This window comes from Notolepis coatsorum, assembly GCF_963971535.1.
Source record: "Notolepis coatsorum genome assembly, chromosome: 19".
In the NCBI taxonomy this organism is placed as follows: domain Eukaryota; kingdom Metazoa; phylum Chordata; class Actinopteri; order Aulopiformes; family Paralepididae; genus Notolepis; species Notolepis coatsorum.
This window is the reverse complement of record NC_140183.1, coordinates 36,617,147-36,632,268: the sequence shown is the minus strand read 5'-3', so window position 1 is coordinate 36,632,268 and position 15,122 is coordinate 36,617,147. Positions and strand designations below refer to the sequence as shown.

At 46.3% G+C, this 15,122-nt stretch overlaps 1 protein-coding gene across 2 annotated transcripts in view; it reads left to right on the top strand.

Moving 5' to 3' along the window:
• Nucleotides 1–14,410, top strand: part of hormad1 (HORMA domain containing 1) — a 66,439-nt gene extending 52,029 nt beyond the window's left edge. Inside the window, exons 15-17 of one of the 2 annotated variants that reach the window (XM_084336129.1) lie at nucleotides 7,864–7,962; nucleotides 9,022–9,087; nucleotides 14,222–14,410. In XM_084336129.1, the coding sequence (XP_084192255.1) occupies nucleotides 7,864–7,962; nucleotides 9,022–9,087; nucleotides 14,222–14,314 (258 nt within the window). In that variant the 3' untranslated portion in view covers nucleotides 14,315–14,410. The remainder of the gene's footprint in view (nucleotides 1–7,863; nucleotides 7,963–9,021; nucleotides 9,088–14,221) is intronic. The other variant, XM_084336130.1, reaches the window with a different exon arrangement.
• The last annotated feature ends 712 nt before the right edge of the window (nucleotides 14,411–15,122 follow it).

Here is a 15,122-nt window from a genome sequence, read left to right as displayed (position 1 = left end):
TTGCATGAGTCCGATTTGATCCAGGCGAGTACCGTCGTGGAATCTGACCACAGGATTGTTCTAGACACCGGTATGGTGAGCTCATGTTGGATGAGCGTGGCTAGGTGCGCTCCGGCTAGGGCTGCGCAGAGCTCTAGACGTGGGATAGATTGTTGCTTGCGTGGGGCTACTCGCGAGCGGGCGAGGACAAATGCTGTGTAGATCTCTCCCCCTTGGTCTTGGGCCCGCAAGTAGGCTACTGATCCGTATGCGACCTCTGAGGCGTCACTGAAGACGTGCAAGTCCATTTTACATGTCTCTGGCCTCACCGTGGGTGGGAAGTAGCTTCGGCGCATATTAACGCCTGGGAGTGAGTGGAGCTCCATCTCCCACTCTCTCCAGGTGGATGCAAGGTGTGCGGGAATGGGGTCGTCCCAGCCCTGGTCCTTGTCCCACAATGCTCGTACAATCATTTTTGCCCTGGTGGTGTACGGTAGAATACATCCTAGCTGGTCATATTGTCGGGCGAGTGTTGTGTACACACTCCGTCTGGTGGTCGGCGCCGCCGCCGGCCTTCCCTGCTCCGTAGTCAGGGGCTTGTGTCTGTAGTGAAGCGAATCTGTTTTGAATCGCCACACCAATCCCAGGGTCATCTCCTGGGCTTCTCCCGGGATTGTAGCCATCCAGGTCTCGCTGCTGGCTGCCTTGTCCTCGGAGGAGAGGCTGCGCAGTACTTGCGGATCGCTGCTGGCCCACTGCCTGAGATCAAAGCCGCCTTTGATCAATGAGGCGCAGAGTTTAATCAGGAGAGCCTCGGCTTCTTCCTGGGTTGAAAGGCTTTGTAGACAGTTGTCTACGTAGAAGCTGTTCTTTACGCTGTGTCGGACCTCTTCGTCCGCTGCTGGGTCCTCTGCTACATGTTTCTGTAGTGCAAATGTCGCACAGCAGGGGCTGCACGTCGTTCCGAAGGGGAGGACTTCCCATTGGTAGATGGCTGGGTGCTCATCTCCTGGCTTCTCTCTCCATAGGAACCGTAACAGGGGCTTGTCCGCCTCTACTAATCTCACCTGCAGGAACATTCCTTTAATGTTCCCGCTGATGGCCACCTTTTCCTGGCGGAAGCGGAGTAGAACGCCGAGTAGGGAGGGGCCGAGTGTGGGACCGGGCAGTAACTCTTTATTCAGATTTTGGGATCCGATCTGGTAGCTGCAGTTAAATACTATGCGGTCTTTACCGTTGTGATGGACCTTGTGGTGGGGCACGTACCACGATTCAGTGGTCTGGTCAGCCTCTTTAATGTCCATCTTTGTGACGTGTCCCGCTGTGATGAGCTTCTCAATCTCAGCGCGGTATACACTCTCTTGGGCGGGGTTCTTGGCTAAGCGCCGCTCCGTGTTCAGCAGGTACCGTTCTATGGCGTCTGTCTTGGCGTGGAAAGTAGGCATTCCTTCTCGCCGCAGGAGTGGCGTGGCGTATCTCAACACGCCGTTGACCGGGACTCTCTTGGTCCCTGTCTCGAGGAGGTGAATGGCGTAAATGTCATCTTTAGAGCGAATGTCTTTCTTTCCATTCTTAAAGGGCATTTGTTCCAAGCTCCATAGCCGCTCTACGTGTTGCAGGAGTGCGGTTTCTCCCTCTGTGACTCGGGAGTGGAGACATCTAGTGGCTGTACTTCGGTTGAGAGATTTGGCGAGCGGGCCTTGGAGAGTCCATCCCAAACGGGTCTCGACTGCTGCAGGACAGCCTCGGGGTCCGGTATGAACCCGGTCTATCGGGACAATGAGGTCTGCATGGTCGGAGCCTATCAACAGGGTCGGCATAGCATTGTCTATGAGCGGGATCGGTAACTTGCGCAGATGTGCATATTTCTCCATCAGCTTGGCGACGGGGTATGTGTACCGCGACAGTCCTATTTCTTGGCTGGTGAAAGCGTCTGCAATCTGGTACCGTCGCTCAGGCTGGCCGCTTGCTGCGATAGAGAATGAGACATTCTCGCCCTTTATCGTCTTCAAATCTCGTCTTATTGTCCGAATTGTCATTTGGGTTTCGCTTCCCCGCAGCCCTAGCTGGGCCGCAGCGGAGGCGAGCAGCAGGGTCTTCTCTGACCCGTCATCGAGGACGGCGTAAGTGTCCAGGACTTTATTCTGGTAGCTTAGTGTCACACGCACTACTTTTAGGAGTACTCGGGCTCCACTGCTGCTGGCGGGATCGATGTACATGACGCTCGCTTTGCGGCTGGATGGTGCAGGTGAAGGGCGCCGTCTGTTACTGTCGTGAAGTATGTCCAGATGGGCTCCATCGCACTTGGTGCACCTTTTCTTTAAGCGGCATTCGGCTGCCATGTGTGAGCGCGCACAGCGAAAACAGCGCTTGTTGGACTTTATCCATTGACCTGCTTCCTCCGCGTTCAGCTTGGGGAAGGAGTCACATTGCGCTAGCCAGTGTTCTTTCTCACAGTAGGGGCACACTATCTTCCACTTCTCCGTTCTGGAGGGGGTACTGTGGCTCCTGCTGCTCGGTACTGACTCCGATTGGTGCATCACAGTCACCGATCTTCTTCCATCATTTAGTCGTCTGGTTCCTTCTCTGGAGCCAGGGGTGCTCCGTCCGAATGTATCTAGCCGTAGGCTGCTGACTTCTCTCGCCAGGAAGTCTGCTAGATCGAGGAGGTTCGGTTCGGGGCCATTCGGGTCTCTGTGGTCCCTCTGCCGCCTAAAGCGCTCCTGACGAGCGGGCGGCAGCTTCTCCAGGATCCTTTCCACATTTGAGTTGGCGTAAAGTTCATACTTCCCCTTCTCTCTTTGCGCTCCCAACATCCCTACCAGGGACTGCACTCTGATGGACAGGTCGTCCAGTGCTCGATTGTCTATTGCTGGGGGTAAGCGGTCGATGTGTCGGATCTCCTGGATCACGTAATCCCATATGCGCCCATACCTCTGGTCCAATGCTACCAGCGCTGCTGTGTATGGGGTGGTGGAAGTCGCGTAGGCGAGCGCTATATTATGTGCGCGGGGCACCTTTAAGTGCTGCAGTAGGATGGCGTATTTGTGGCGTTCATCCAATACATCCACCAACATGGTCTCCAGACACATGCGGAGTTCTGTATACTGGGCCCGGTTCTCTTGGGTGAAGTCGGGTACCATAGGCGTGCCAATGTATGACGCTGACTGTGGATACATCGGCGAGCGTTGGGGGAGAGGCCTCCTAGGCGAGTCTCCTCCCGCTTCTTGGTATGGGCTGGTACCGGCAGTGTACCATGGCCCGCTTGTCCAGGTGCTGTTCCTCGGTGCGGTCGTGCGTCGTGCTCACCCGTGTATAGAGTCGGGGGTCTGTAGCGCAGCTCCGTGGGAGTATAGCCTGGGCTGTACCGGACCTCCTGGTCCGGTAGAGTACTGTGCTGTCTTCGGGCGTGGTTCTCCTCCTCTTCCTCTTCGTCTTCAGTTAGGTCATCCAGTGCTTGTAGTCTCTGGTTTAGCCTCTCCACAGGATATGCTGCTCCTTCCCGGTTGCTAGGTCTCGCTTGGACCGGTGGGGGGAGGTGGTCTGTGGGGGGTATAGACCTCGTCTGTTGGTCAAGTTCAGGGTTGTTTACTCGGCTAGGGGATGCCGCCCTGGAGGTGTGTCTAGACGAGTTCCTGGAGCCTCTGGCGGAGGGAGAGGGTGTTGTCCGTCTGATCAGCTGTTCTATTAGTTGCGCTTGCTGTCTGTCGCGCTCTGCGTCCCGTTGAGCACCGGCTCGTTCTCGGGCCACATTCTCTTCCATCTGAATGCGTCTTATTTCTAGACGTATCTGCTCTTCTTCGCTCCGCTGCTGGATCTGCAGTCGGTCGCGTTCAGCAGCGGCGTTCAGGCTGATGAGGAAGGCCTGCTGTAGGGTCCTCTCTGCCTCGCTGGGAGAAGGCGGTTGTATAGGGGAGCCTTCCCTCGGGGTACTCCTTGCGGAGCCTTGGAGCTCTATCTCCACGGTGCTCTCCCCGTCTTCTTCCGTGCCGAGTTCTCTCTCGGTAGCGTTGTATTCCTCCCGGGACTCATCGGGGACTACTTCTTCAGTACTGGCGGGGTGTGAAGTCATGTCTGGTTCCCACTGGTCCCCACCGTGAACTTGGTCAGTTACATTAGAGCCCGTAGGGGCCTCTATGGTCGGGGTAGTCTGGGCGTTGGGGTTAGACATACTTTTACTTTCTAGTTTTACCGCGTTTACTGTTAGTAGAAGACTAGGTTGTTGACTGACAGCGTAAGCCTCTAAGTACTGAGGGAGCCGTCGTTCGCGCTGCGGGCGTTGGTTAGGAGGATCGTTTCGTGGAGTGTTCATAATAGGCCATTTCAATATTAATAACACTATATTAATATTACACTAATTACCATCCGGCTCGAAGGACCAATTGTAACTGAGGGGTACAATTCCCTGACTGTATTACTAGATATGATACTTACTACCACTACCTTTGTACTTAATATTCGGCCACCCAGTACACGGCATAAATATATTATCATGAACACTCTCACGTAGATGAAACGGATCCAACACAAATGTACGAATTAGAAACAAGTCTTTATTGCCTACACAGCGATGGTGTGTAGACTAAACACTTAATCACTTAATTACATTTATGAATTGAAATAGTATGCACTTTTATGGCAAGGAGTATTCGTCGGTATATCAATAGATAATGTCCAATCTCTGAAGGCGCAGGTGGTAAATATACGACCTGGAATAGTTAAGGAATAACAGCAATGATACTTTAATGATTATAGGCTGGATACACTAGAGGGGGTTAATCCGGTCGCTTGTAAGCCGACAGGAGTAGGAGGGGGGGGGGGGTAGAATCCAGCTGCCTCGTCCGGCCAAGGGTATCCCAGGAGAACCCACTGTAGTGCCGTTCAATGCGCCGGCGATCCTTGGACCACAGATGAAAGCAGGTGGACTCTTTGTGGGCCGGCTCTCTCCGGTCCACGGGGGAGAGATGTGGAGAGACCTCGTCTTGCAGAGCGTCTCCTCACCTCGCGTCCTCTCCAGGGGGGGGGGTTCCAACACACGGTAGTGTCGGGGGTCTTTATCCATAGAATAATCAAAGTATCCAAAGCATAATCCGTGCCTGTGAAGGCGGGCTGTCGTCGGTAGAATAATCCGGTATACAGGTCCACTCGCTCGTCGGCTCTGGGGCTCCTCGGGTGCAGCTTCACATAGGGTCAACCACCCTGGGTAAGCAGCCAGTTCTCTGCCCGAAACGATGGGGTACTGACTACGGTAGTATTCTCACCGCACGAAGCACTATATATTAACAGACTATTATTAGCTTAATAGACTACGTCCAACTCGACGATATAGTGCCAAATATGACTATTCAAATATTAATATACACGATGTCTCAATACCGATGGTAGGCGAACTTGGCCTTACTCCCACACGTGGCATCGCGGGGAGGCTTTACGTCTGTGACTCTATTGGAGGGTAAGAAACTGGACTGAAAAGAAAGTCCTACTTTAGTAGCGCAGTATATATACGCACCATGAACAAATAGTCCCATTAGTGGTGCGGTAGCCAAATTCCTACGCGGAACTAGGACTTGTTCGTACATGTCGAGCGGTACGTTTGAACTGGGTCTGAGGGGTATGGCAGCCTGGCACCAAGGTCTCGACCAATAGTAGAATGGAGACTATTAAGGGATGTTCAGTAGGCTAGAATGGATATTCAATGCATATTGTACAAGGAATATACAAGGGATATCAGGGAATATTAGAGAATATACAAATACAATTAAATATATATATATAAATAAATATATATATTCGGTTTAATCTGGCCCTTCACAACACAGAGTGTACTGTACAATACAGAGTTAAGTGTGTACTGTACATACAGAGTGTACTGTACATACAGCGTTAAATGTGTACTGTACATACAGAGTTAACTCTGTATTGTACACTACACTCTGTATGTACAGTACACACTTAACTCTGTATTGTACAGTACACTTAACTCTATATGTACAGTTTCTAGTTAATCAGTCAGCAGCCTCCACTGATGTACAGTGATTCAAACCCCCTCAATGGGCAGTTTCTGACAGCTGTGCTGTGTTGTCACGCGAAATAACGTTATGAGTGAATCTGGTAGTTGTTTTGATAAATATGTTGTGTATTCTAGCGATTCGATTCGAACATAACATTACATTTCCGCATTTTATTTCCGCGAAGGACCTCTGCCGCTCGTGCCGCGAGCAACACACAGGAGCGGCAGGCGGCGATAAGGGGGCGGGCTAGCGCGCGGTCACGTGGGCGTCGTGGCCAATCAGAGAAATGCTGAACGCAAGTAGGTTACCTTAAGTGTTCACGCGGCAGGGACAGCTAACTAGCGTTAGCTACGTTATCGAGTGCTAACGTGTGGCAGATAAACTAGGAACAGACTCCCAAGTTCATCCCAACGGGGGGGACAATATGGACTGGTGAACTTTGTCATCTCCACGGTTGTCTCCTTCCTCTTGGAGTGAGTTTTTAATGCAATCTATTCTGTTCCCGCCGTGGATCTCTCTCTCTCTCTCTCTCTCTCTCTCTCTCCTCTCTCTTGCTCTCTCTGTCTCTCTCTCGCGCTCTCTCTCTCTTGTTCTCTCTCTCTCTCTCTTGCTCTCTCTTTCTCTCTCTCTCTCTTGCTCTCTCTCTCTGTCTCTCTCTCGCGCTCTCTCTCTTTCTCTCTTGCTCTCTCTCTTTCTCTCTCTCTCTTGCTCTCTCTCTCTCTGTCTCTCTCTCGCGCTCTCTCTCTCGCGCGCTCTCTTTCTCTCTCGCTCTCTCTCTCTCGCTCTCTCTCTCTCTTGCTCTCTCTCTCTCGCACTCTCTCTCGCTCTCTTGCTCTCTCTCTCTCGCTCTCTCTCTCTTGCTCTCTCTCTCTTGCTTTCTCTCGCGCTCTCTCTCTTGCTCTCTCTCACGCTCGGTCTCTCTCTCTCTCTCACTCGGTCTCTCTCTCTTGCTCTCTCTCTCTTGCTCTCTCTCTCTTTCTTGCTCTCTCTCGCTCTCTCTCTCTTGCTCTCTCTCGCGCTCTCTCTCTTGCTCTCTCTTGCTCTCTCTCTCGCGCTCTCTCTCTTGCTCTCTCGCGCTCGCTCGGTCTCTCTCTCACTCGGTCTCTCTCTCTCACTCGGTGTGTTGCATCATGCAACAGGGTCTGCTCATACTGTGCTTGTGCAGTTTGTGACGTGTGTACTAAGCTTATAGAGTTCGATTCAAATAAGGCAAAACTGCAAATCTGCATGTCGTGTTTGAAAAATGTACCTGGCTTTAAGCTTGTTTATCAGGTTTCAGGGGTGTTTTATGCACATTTTCCCTGTTACTGCCAGGTGTACGACTGTACAGGTGCAGTGCCACTAAGCCTCGGGCAGTGCTATTATTTAAGAATACGTTGACTGTATCATATGCCCAGCCTCGGGCAGCGCTATTATTTAAGAATATGTTGACTCTATGCCCAGCCTCGGGCAGTGCTATTATTTAAGAATACGTTGACTGTATGCAAAAAAAAATTATATATATATACATTTTTTATTTATTTTTTACCTTTAGGGGGGGGGGGGGGCTTGCATTTAAATCTTGCACAGGGCCTCGCATTTCTCCCAGACGGCACTGCCCCCAGGTCCCTAGATGTTCCTAGATACCAAGAACATGCAAATTGACCTTGCAGAAGTGGAGCAATCTTCCATTTACTTAGGCATGTACCTTTAGGCGAAATTTCTGAAAATAGGGCTACCACTTAACAGGTTAAAGACAGGACAAGACCTTTGATGTGTGAGAAATTGAATATGTTTGATGTGAATAGTCCCCCAAGCAGCACAGTGAAGGCACAGTGTAAACATGAATACAATGGCCACTCCAACCACTCATTGCGATTTCTCACCTCACCAGCTGTCCCCCTCTAAGGGAACCCCTCTGGTGAAGAGCCCCTCCAACGTGGAGATGTCCGTCAAGAGGACCAGGAGTGGAAGAGTCCTCAGGGCCACTACGGTCAGTGAGCCTCTCCAGACTGGTCCCAGTCAAGCACCATTAACCCTTCCAGTTGAACTCATATGTGAGACAGAATTTTGAGAACTGAACGCTCTTAATGATTTGATTTTGATTTTATTTTATTAGGGATCCCCATTAGCTGGTGCGATAGCAACCAGCTAGTCTTCCTGGGGTCCACACACAAAAAAACATACAAAAACAATCACTATTGCAAAAACAAAATTATTAAAAGTCAGTACACACAATGCATAATGAAACTACTGTAACAATTAAGATAGCTAAAATTACATTAGTGTAAAACAAAAAAAAAAATTACTTTACAGTGTTAAAAACAATTTAAAAACAATTTAAGATTCTTTTTAAAAGTGAATCTACTGTAAATGCAGCAGAGGTTCCGAGGCAGGCCATTCCAAAGAGTTAATAACAATGATGTATCAATTACTATTGAAGGGTATGGAGTTCCTGAATTGCAATATATAATTCTGAAAGAACATTCCCAAAAACAAACGTACACCTGAAAGGGTTATGTCCACCTTCCCACCGTCCTGGAATGTCCTGTAATGTCATAGAATGGATTGTATTTTCCGGGCCTGTAAAAGTTATAGGAAATTATTATATATATCCAAAAGAATTCTGGCAGCTAATGAGATAATAAAGCAAAAATGAATAAATAAATTCCTTATTACATATTATAAGTCCCAAGTGATAGCTGCAGTTTAGCCAAAACAAGACCTGGATGTTCAAATTATACTGAATACCATTTCATAATCATAGCTACACTAAAATACTGTAGAGCTAAGATAGAAGATGAAGATGAAATGTTTACTACATATTATAATTTTTGAGTAAAGTAAGTAAAGTTTTTATAGGTAATTCATGCAAAGCTGGCTTGCAGATTTCTTTTTTTTCTAGGTAAACATTTAAAACTAGATTTTATTCGAATTCAGTTATGATATCTTAGTCAATCACAACAAAAGTCCCCCCCATTCAAACTCTAATTGTCAGGGTGTATATGTTACATACGTAGTTAAGCTGATTACTCATTTGTTATGTGTCCAGGAGATAAAACCTACTGAAGAGGTCAAAGAGATCCAAGAGAAGCCATTTCCCACTCAGGACAAGATGGTGAGACACCCCTACTGTCACACAGTCAACACTTATTCAAATACCCACCAAGCTCAGCTGAAAGAACTTCAAATAGAGGGAGTCTAATAACAGACTTTGGTTGTATTTCAGTTAAGACATGATGTTTCTTGTTAAAGAAATAAACGTGTTTGTTCTTTTTTCTGTTATAAATGATTTCAGGTTACTATTAGGCTGCCTGTTTGTCAGTGATACAGTGCTATTCCAGGCTACACATGAATGTTGTTTAATTCTACTGTTTGTCAGTGATACAGTGATATTCCAGACTACACAGGAATGTTGTTTAACCCATTCTCTGCCACGCTTATATCCATCGCTGTTTGATCTCTGCCAGCACTGTAAGTCTATGGAGATGTTCACCTTCTTTGCAGGGCTATAACTTTTTAAATTGTATTGCTAAATTGACATTACTATGGCCCATTCAACATCGATTATCTATCGTTCAGGATGTAGGAACGTTTTACTTTGTCATTCACACATTCATACGAAAATACCGCCTAGAGTATAAATGTTTTTATCGTTTTCTGCAGTATTTCCCAGAACGTGAGATATAGGCACAAATGCATATATTAGATCATCAAATGCAGTTTGATACCGATCAACGCTATATTAAAAATGTCAACTGCACATGGTCCTAAGGGTTATGACTGATCATGCGCGGGTGAACGTAGGGGGGGGGGTCGTTTATAATTCCGTGATAGTCGTTAGATGCTTCATGTAGTATGGGTGATATATTGATCAGAGCAGTTTGTATCGAAAATGATAAACAAAAACGCTGAAACTCACGTCAGTCTCCTCGAACCGTTGGGTGATGAGAGTGGAGCAAACAGATCCCAGTTATGTGGTGGGGATCTAGGCGAACCATTTCCGGTTTGTATATTACTAATACACGCCAAAATCATGTAGATTATTGAGTTATGGCAAAGATCCATATCCACGGTGTGTGTATTGAGTCCCGCGACGATAAACGAGTGGCCGGACAGAATAGGGAGACACACCGGGATCACAAGAGATCCACTTCCGGTTGCAACTCGCCGATCAGCCACCAGGTGGCAGTATTGAAGCGTTGCAGAGTTGTGCTGGCTCACACAGCATCCGACAAGGCTCCGTGAGTGAAATATGAATACCATGGCGAAAATATGAAGTTATGATCAGAATCACGTCATACGCCGTTATTGGCAGAATTCGCATGAACTTGAAACCCGTTGTACGACGTTATTGGCGGGGAAAGGGTTAAAGGGGAACTATCTTACTATTTCTTTCACTATTTGGGAAATTTTACACAATTCCTGTGAGTCTATGGAACACTTCTGTAGTAATTTAAAAAAAAATCATTGTTTTGTATTTCTAATCAAGTCCTCTAGAGCAGCATTTTCTGCACTTCCAGATTCCAAGCTGTTTTTGGCTGGGCTCCGCCCATACTCTCAATGCGCTGTATGACAGTCACCCACAGTCTGCACTGGCAGACAGAGAGAGAGATAGAGAGGGAGACTAATTAATTTCGCCACATGGGGGCATAATCCCACGGGACAATGCATTGGTATCTTGTTTCAAATGACAATATATACCCCCGTGAATATTATTGCACGGATCGGAATACGAGTGGGAGTGTGTGTGTGCGCTATGATATTTTGCAACAGGTTGACGTGACGCGAGTGCTGATAGAGAGAGAGCGAGAGAGAACGAGCGAGAGAGAGATAGAGAGGGAGAGACAGATAGAGAGAGAGAGGAGAGATGCTCCGAGAGCGCGCGTGTTTCCCCACACACACACACAGTCGGGAGTGTGTAAATGCTCTGATGCACCGTATGAGAGCCTCTCTCTCCCTCTCTCTATCTGTCTGTCTCTCCCTCTCTCTCCCTCTCTCTCCCTCTCTCTCTCTCATTCGCTCGTTCTCGCTCTTTCTCTATCAGCACTCGCGTCACGTCAACCTGTTTGAGGAAGTGTCAGTAACAGGGAAACCGATTTCGCATTATTTCCACTCGCTCCGTTGTCGAGCGAATTGTTGATTGTGGCCGGTGGCTACAACCAGGGGCTGAGATATGTCGATCAGTGCCTAATTCACGTCAGCGAACCAGTCAAATCAGAATGGCTTGGTTCAGTGGGGAAGGACCTTGTCTCATCTGAACTGGAGGAATGCGCAAAAGAATGTATTTGCGACATAGATAGTGTTGATACAACCCCACATTGCTAGAAAAGAAAACAATGCTAAACACTGGAAAAGGCTATTTTATAAGATAGTTCCCCTTTAATTCTACTGTTTGTCAGTGATACAGTGATATTCCAGACTACACAGGAATGTTGTTTAATTCTACTGTTTGTCAGCGATACAGTGATATTCCAGGCTACACAGGAATGTTGTTTAATTCTACTGTTTGTCAGTGATACAGTGATATTCCAGGCTACACAGGAATGTTGTTTGTCAGTGTCAGTTCTTTAATTCTACTGTATTGGTACTTTCAGTGTTTGGTAATGTTGGTGATGGATTAATTCAAATTACCTCTACTTTTGCATTTTTCCATTTTTATTTATTGAGATGTTTGGGAAACAATACAGTACAGACACTAATGTGGAGCTACGGTTTTGTAATTGAAGAGTTTGTTTTTCCATTGGGAGAAAGTCATTGGTACTGGTCCAGGTAGTCTACTGGGTTTTCCAAATTCCTGTACAAGTTTGTTGAATGAATTGATCGTCTTTGTATCCCTACGAAACAGATGTTTTATTCGTAAATAGTTTTATCATTTATAAATCCCAACATATGGCATACATATACATATTATGGAGGTCAATTTGGTCTGGGTTGAAATACAATGGTGAGGAAAGACATGTGCCTGTTAACACTTTCAGTGCCAAAAAACGAGTTAAGTCGTTTCTGGGCCCATGTCGTTCAGTGCCAAAAACGACTGAAGTCGTTTCTGGGTCGTTTTTCCCTTTCTTTTAATATTTGTATTCATTATCCACCCAGGGAGCCTGTTGTTACCATAGGGAATGAGTCTGAGGTCGCCAAAGTGCAATACCGGCCGCATCCAGCTAGACGGCGGTATTGAGCACCCTTTGAAACCTTGTATCTTGGCCTGTGGGTCGATCTAATGGGTCCAGGTATTTATTTTTTGTTGCTCAAGCTCAGCGGTTATAACGGTCGGATTAAGAAGAATCAAATGCTCCCGACGCATGATGTGTGGTGGATTATGTTGGCGACACGATGGACATCACTACTTGGAATTGCGATCAGATAATTGGAATATTCTTTTTGGGGTACATGACATCCTAGTCAAGGTAAGGGCTATATGATATCAATCTTGCGTTGATCCAAGAATGTCTTCAGCTCGATCCGAACGTGTGTCTGTAACGTTAGTCCACAACGTATGCCGTTGGTGGCGATCAAAGCATCAAAAAACTACCCCCCCCCCCCATTCATGCATTCATGATGAAACATAACACCTATGATATAGATTTGATTTGAGAATAATAGCGGGTCCAGGCAAGAAACGACAACGGTTATAGTATAATACGGCTATAAGGCTATTCCTCAGTATTTCAGGAATTACCCCAGACCGATCTAAAAACATACTTATATTCACCACGGTATAACGCGCGAATGTATGCATGGTAAATTATCAATTTTTTGCATCTTGACCGGAAGAAAGTCACTGGCAAATTACCATAGTATTGTATCCAGAGCTATAATATAGAATATAGTTATAGCCAGGGGTGCAGTCGTAATTTCAGAAGTGGCTGTACTCTGTATGCATGCGCATACATGTTCCCTCGCGTGCGCACAGAACAGATGATTATTATGCATAAATAGTAGGAAACATGTTTGTATAGGAAATTACTAGTTTTTGTTTAGTTTTTGTAAATATTGCCTTGAAATAGAGAAGCTGAAAAAGGTAGCAGGATGTAGCCTTCAATATATAAAGAAATTATATTGTCAACAGATAATAGTTGAAAAACAAACAATGTTTTAAATGTAATTGTAGATACAATATTGTAGTTACAATTTCTTTAATTGAATTAACTTAAACTAGAAAAGTAAATACAAACTAAATTAACAATGTAACTTACAGTTTACAGAAGGACAGTTTCCTTCTGAAGCACAACTTAAGAAATGTTTCATCCTTCCAGTCGCCTATTCTTTAATCCCAGCCGAAGAGTGCTGCTTTTTTACGTTTATCATCTCTCGCTATAAACGTGCATTCTTTCGCTGGTTAAGTTTATGCATTCTTTCGGAGTTGGTTAGGGTTAAGTTAAGGTTAGGGCATTATTTCTGAGTTGGTTAAGGTTAGGGTTAAGTTAAGGTTAGGGTTAAGGTTAGGCATTCTTTCGGAGTTGGTTAAGGTTAGGGTTAAGGTTAGGCATTATTTCGGAGTTGGTTAAGGTTAGGGTTTGTCGCAGAGAATGCCTGTCTGTCTTTCTTGATGTGGAGGATGCAGCCTATTTCCGCACTGCCGCTCTCTCGCGCTGCCGCGGTCACATGGGCATCATGGCCAATCAGAGAAACGCGACGCACTCTTCGGCTGGGATTAATATAGACGCCTTCCAGTCAGGACCATTTGTCACACTGAGAGGTTCCACAGCTCAAGCAAACCCCCACCAATTGGTACATGGCTTGTATTTTGGTTTTGCACTTCTCGTTCTTTGTTATGGTATTGCTATGCTATTGTTATGCAAAGACTGGTGATAGCTGAGTACCGGTATTTGGCGCACGACGACGAGTCGAGTGAAAGTAGTGAATGCATTTTTGTGTGCGCATGCACGCGCATGCACATCCGTGCGCGTACTTCTGCTCAGAAAAGTGCTGGGACGGCGTGGTACCGTGTGGCATGACCACTGCACCCCTGGTTATAGCTCTACAAACAAGGTGACGGATTCCTATCTATCTACTGTTGGCGTTGCTACAGAGGGCTGCGTCTAATGGCTGGCACTGAAAGTGTTAAGGTTGGACAATTTATCCCAGTGTTTAATGAGAATTAGAGATCCCAGAGTTAATGGCTGACAACACATTGATTCAACCTGAATCTGCACTGCACTTATTGTAAATCACTGTGGATGCTAAATGCCTAAAATGTAACAAAATTTTGTTTTTAGACCGTTATGTGTTTCTTTCTTTATTTTCAGCTCTCCCAGTATGATTTCCCCAGCAGCCAGGAATCCGAGTCTGCCTCTGTGATCAAGAGATGCAAATTCAGTGAGCCCAAGGAACGCTACTGAGCTCCAAACCTACCCCAAATAAAGCAACACAGTATTGTTTTAAAAATGTTATGAATGTTAATGTTGAAATTGTTGCCATTAAATTCTTTAGTTTTATTTTGAATGTCAGTTTCAGTTTGTGTGGCAGTCCCAGCAGCTGTAGCTCCCAGTAGCTGTACCAATGACAGACTGCTGCTGCTTATAGGGATGGAACGCTTTGTGTATAAAATCACCACGGTCCTAGAGACCATTGCGTTTACTGTGGTACTGTGGTGGAACCCTTTGCTGTAGCCTAATACATTTCTGGGATGCGTATGTGCTTTTGTAACTGGCCTTTGACTATTTCCATTTACTGACACACAACACTATACATAACACTATGAATAAGGACTGCTAAGTTCAGTTAACATTAGCGGGACCTTTTAGTTTGTCCAGGTGAGGTGGTGAGTGCAGCAGTGTCAGTCTGTTTGTCTGGGAATTGGCTTCTGGTAACGGTAAGTGGTCAAGACGAGCTATATCACATAATATTATCCAGCATCGTTTAAGTCTGCTGTTTGGGCGCATAACAGATTTAGTCATAGAGATGGATTAAACAGCCACTGAGTGAGAATTGCGCTACGCAAGGTGAATGCCAGTGTCAATACATTTAATGTTATGGGCCAGTTCACATCGCCCTGGGCCGTTACCAGCGCAAAGAGAGAACTTCTGCATTCAGATTCTGACATAACGTTGAGCCACGGTGTTAATATTTCCTTTCATAGTCACTTCAGCGACATATAATTTCCAGACCTTACAGACTAATAAAAAAAATTTAATTGGAATTAGCAAA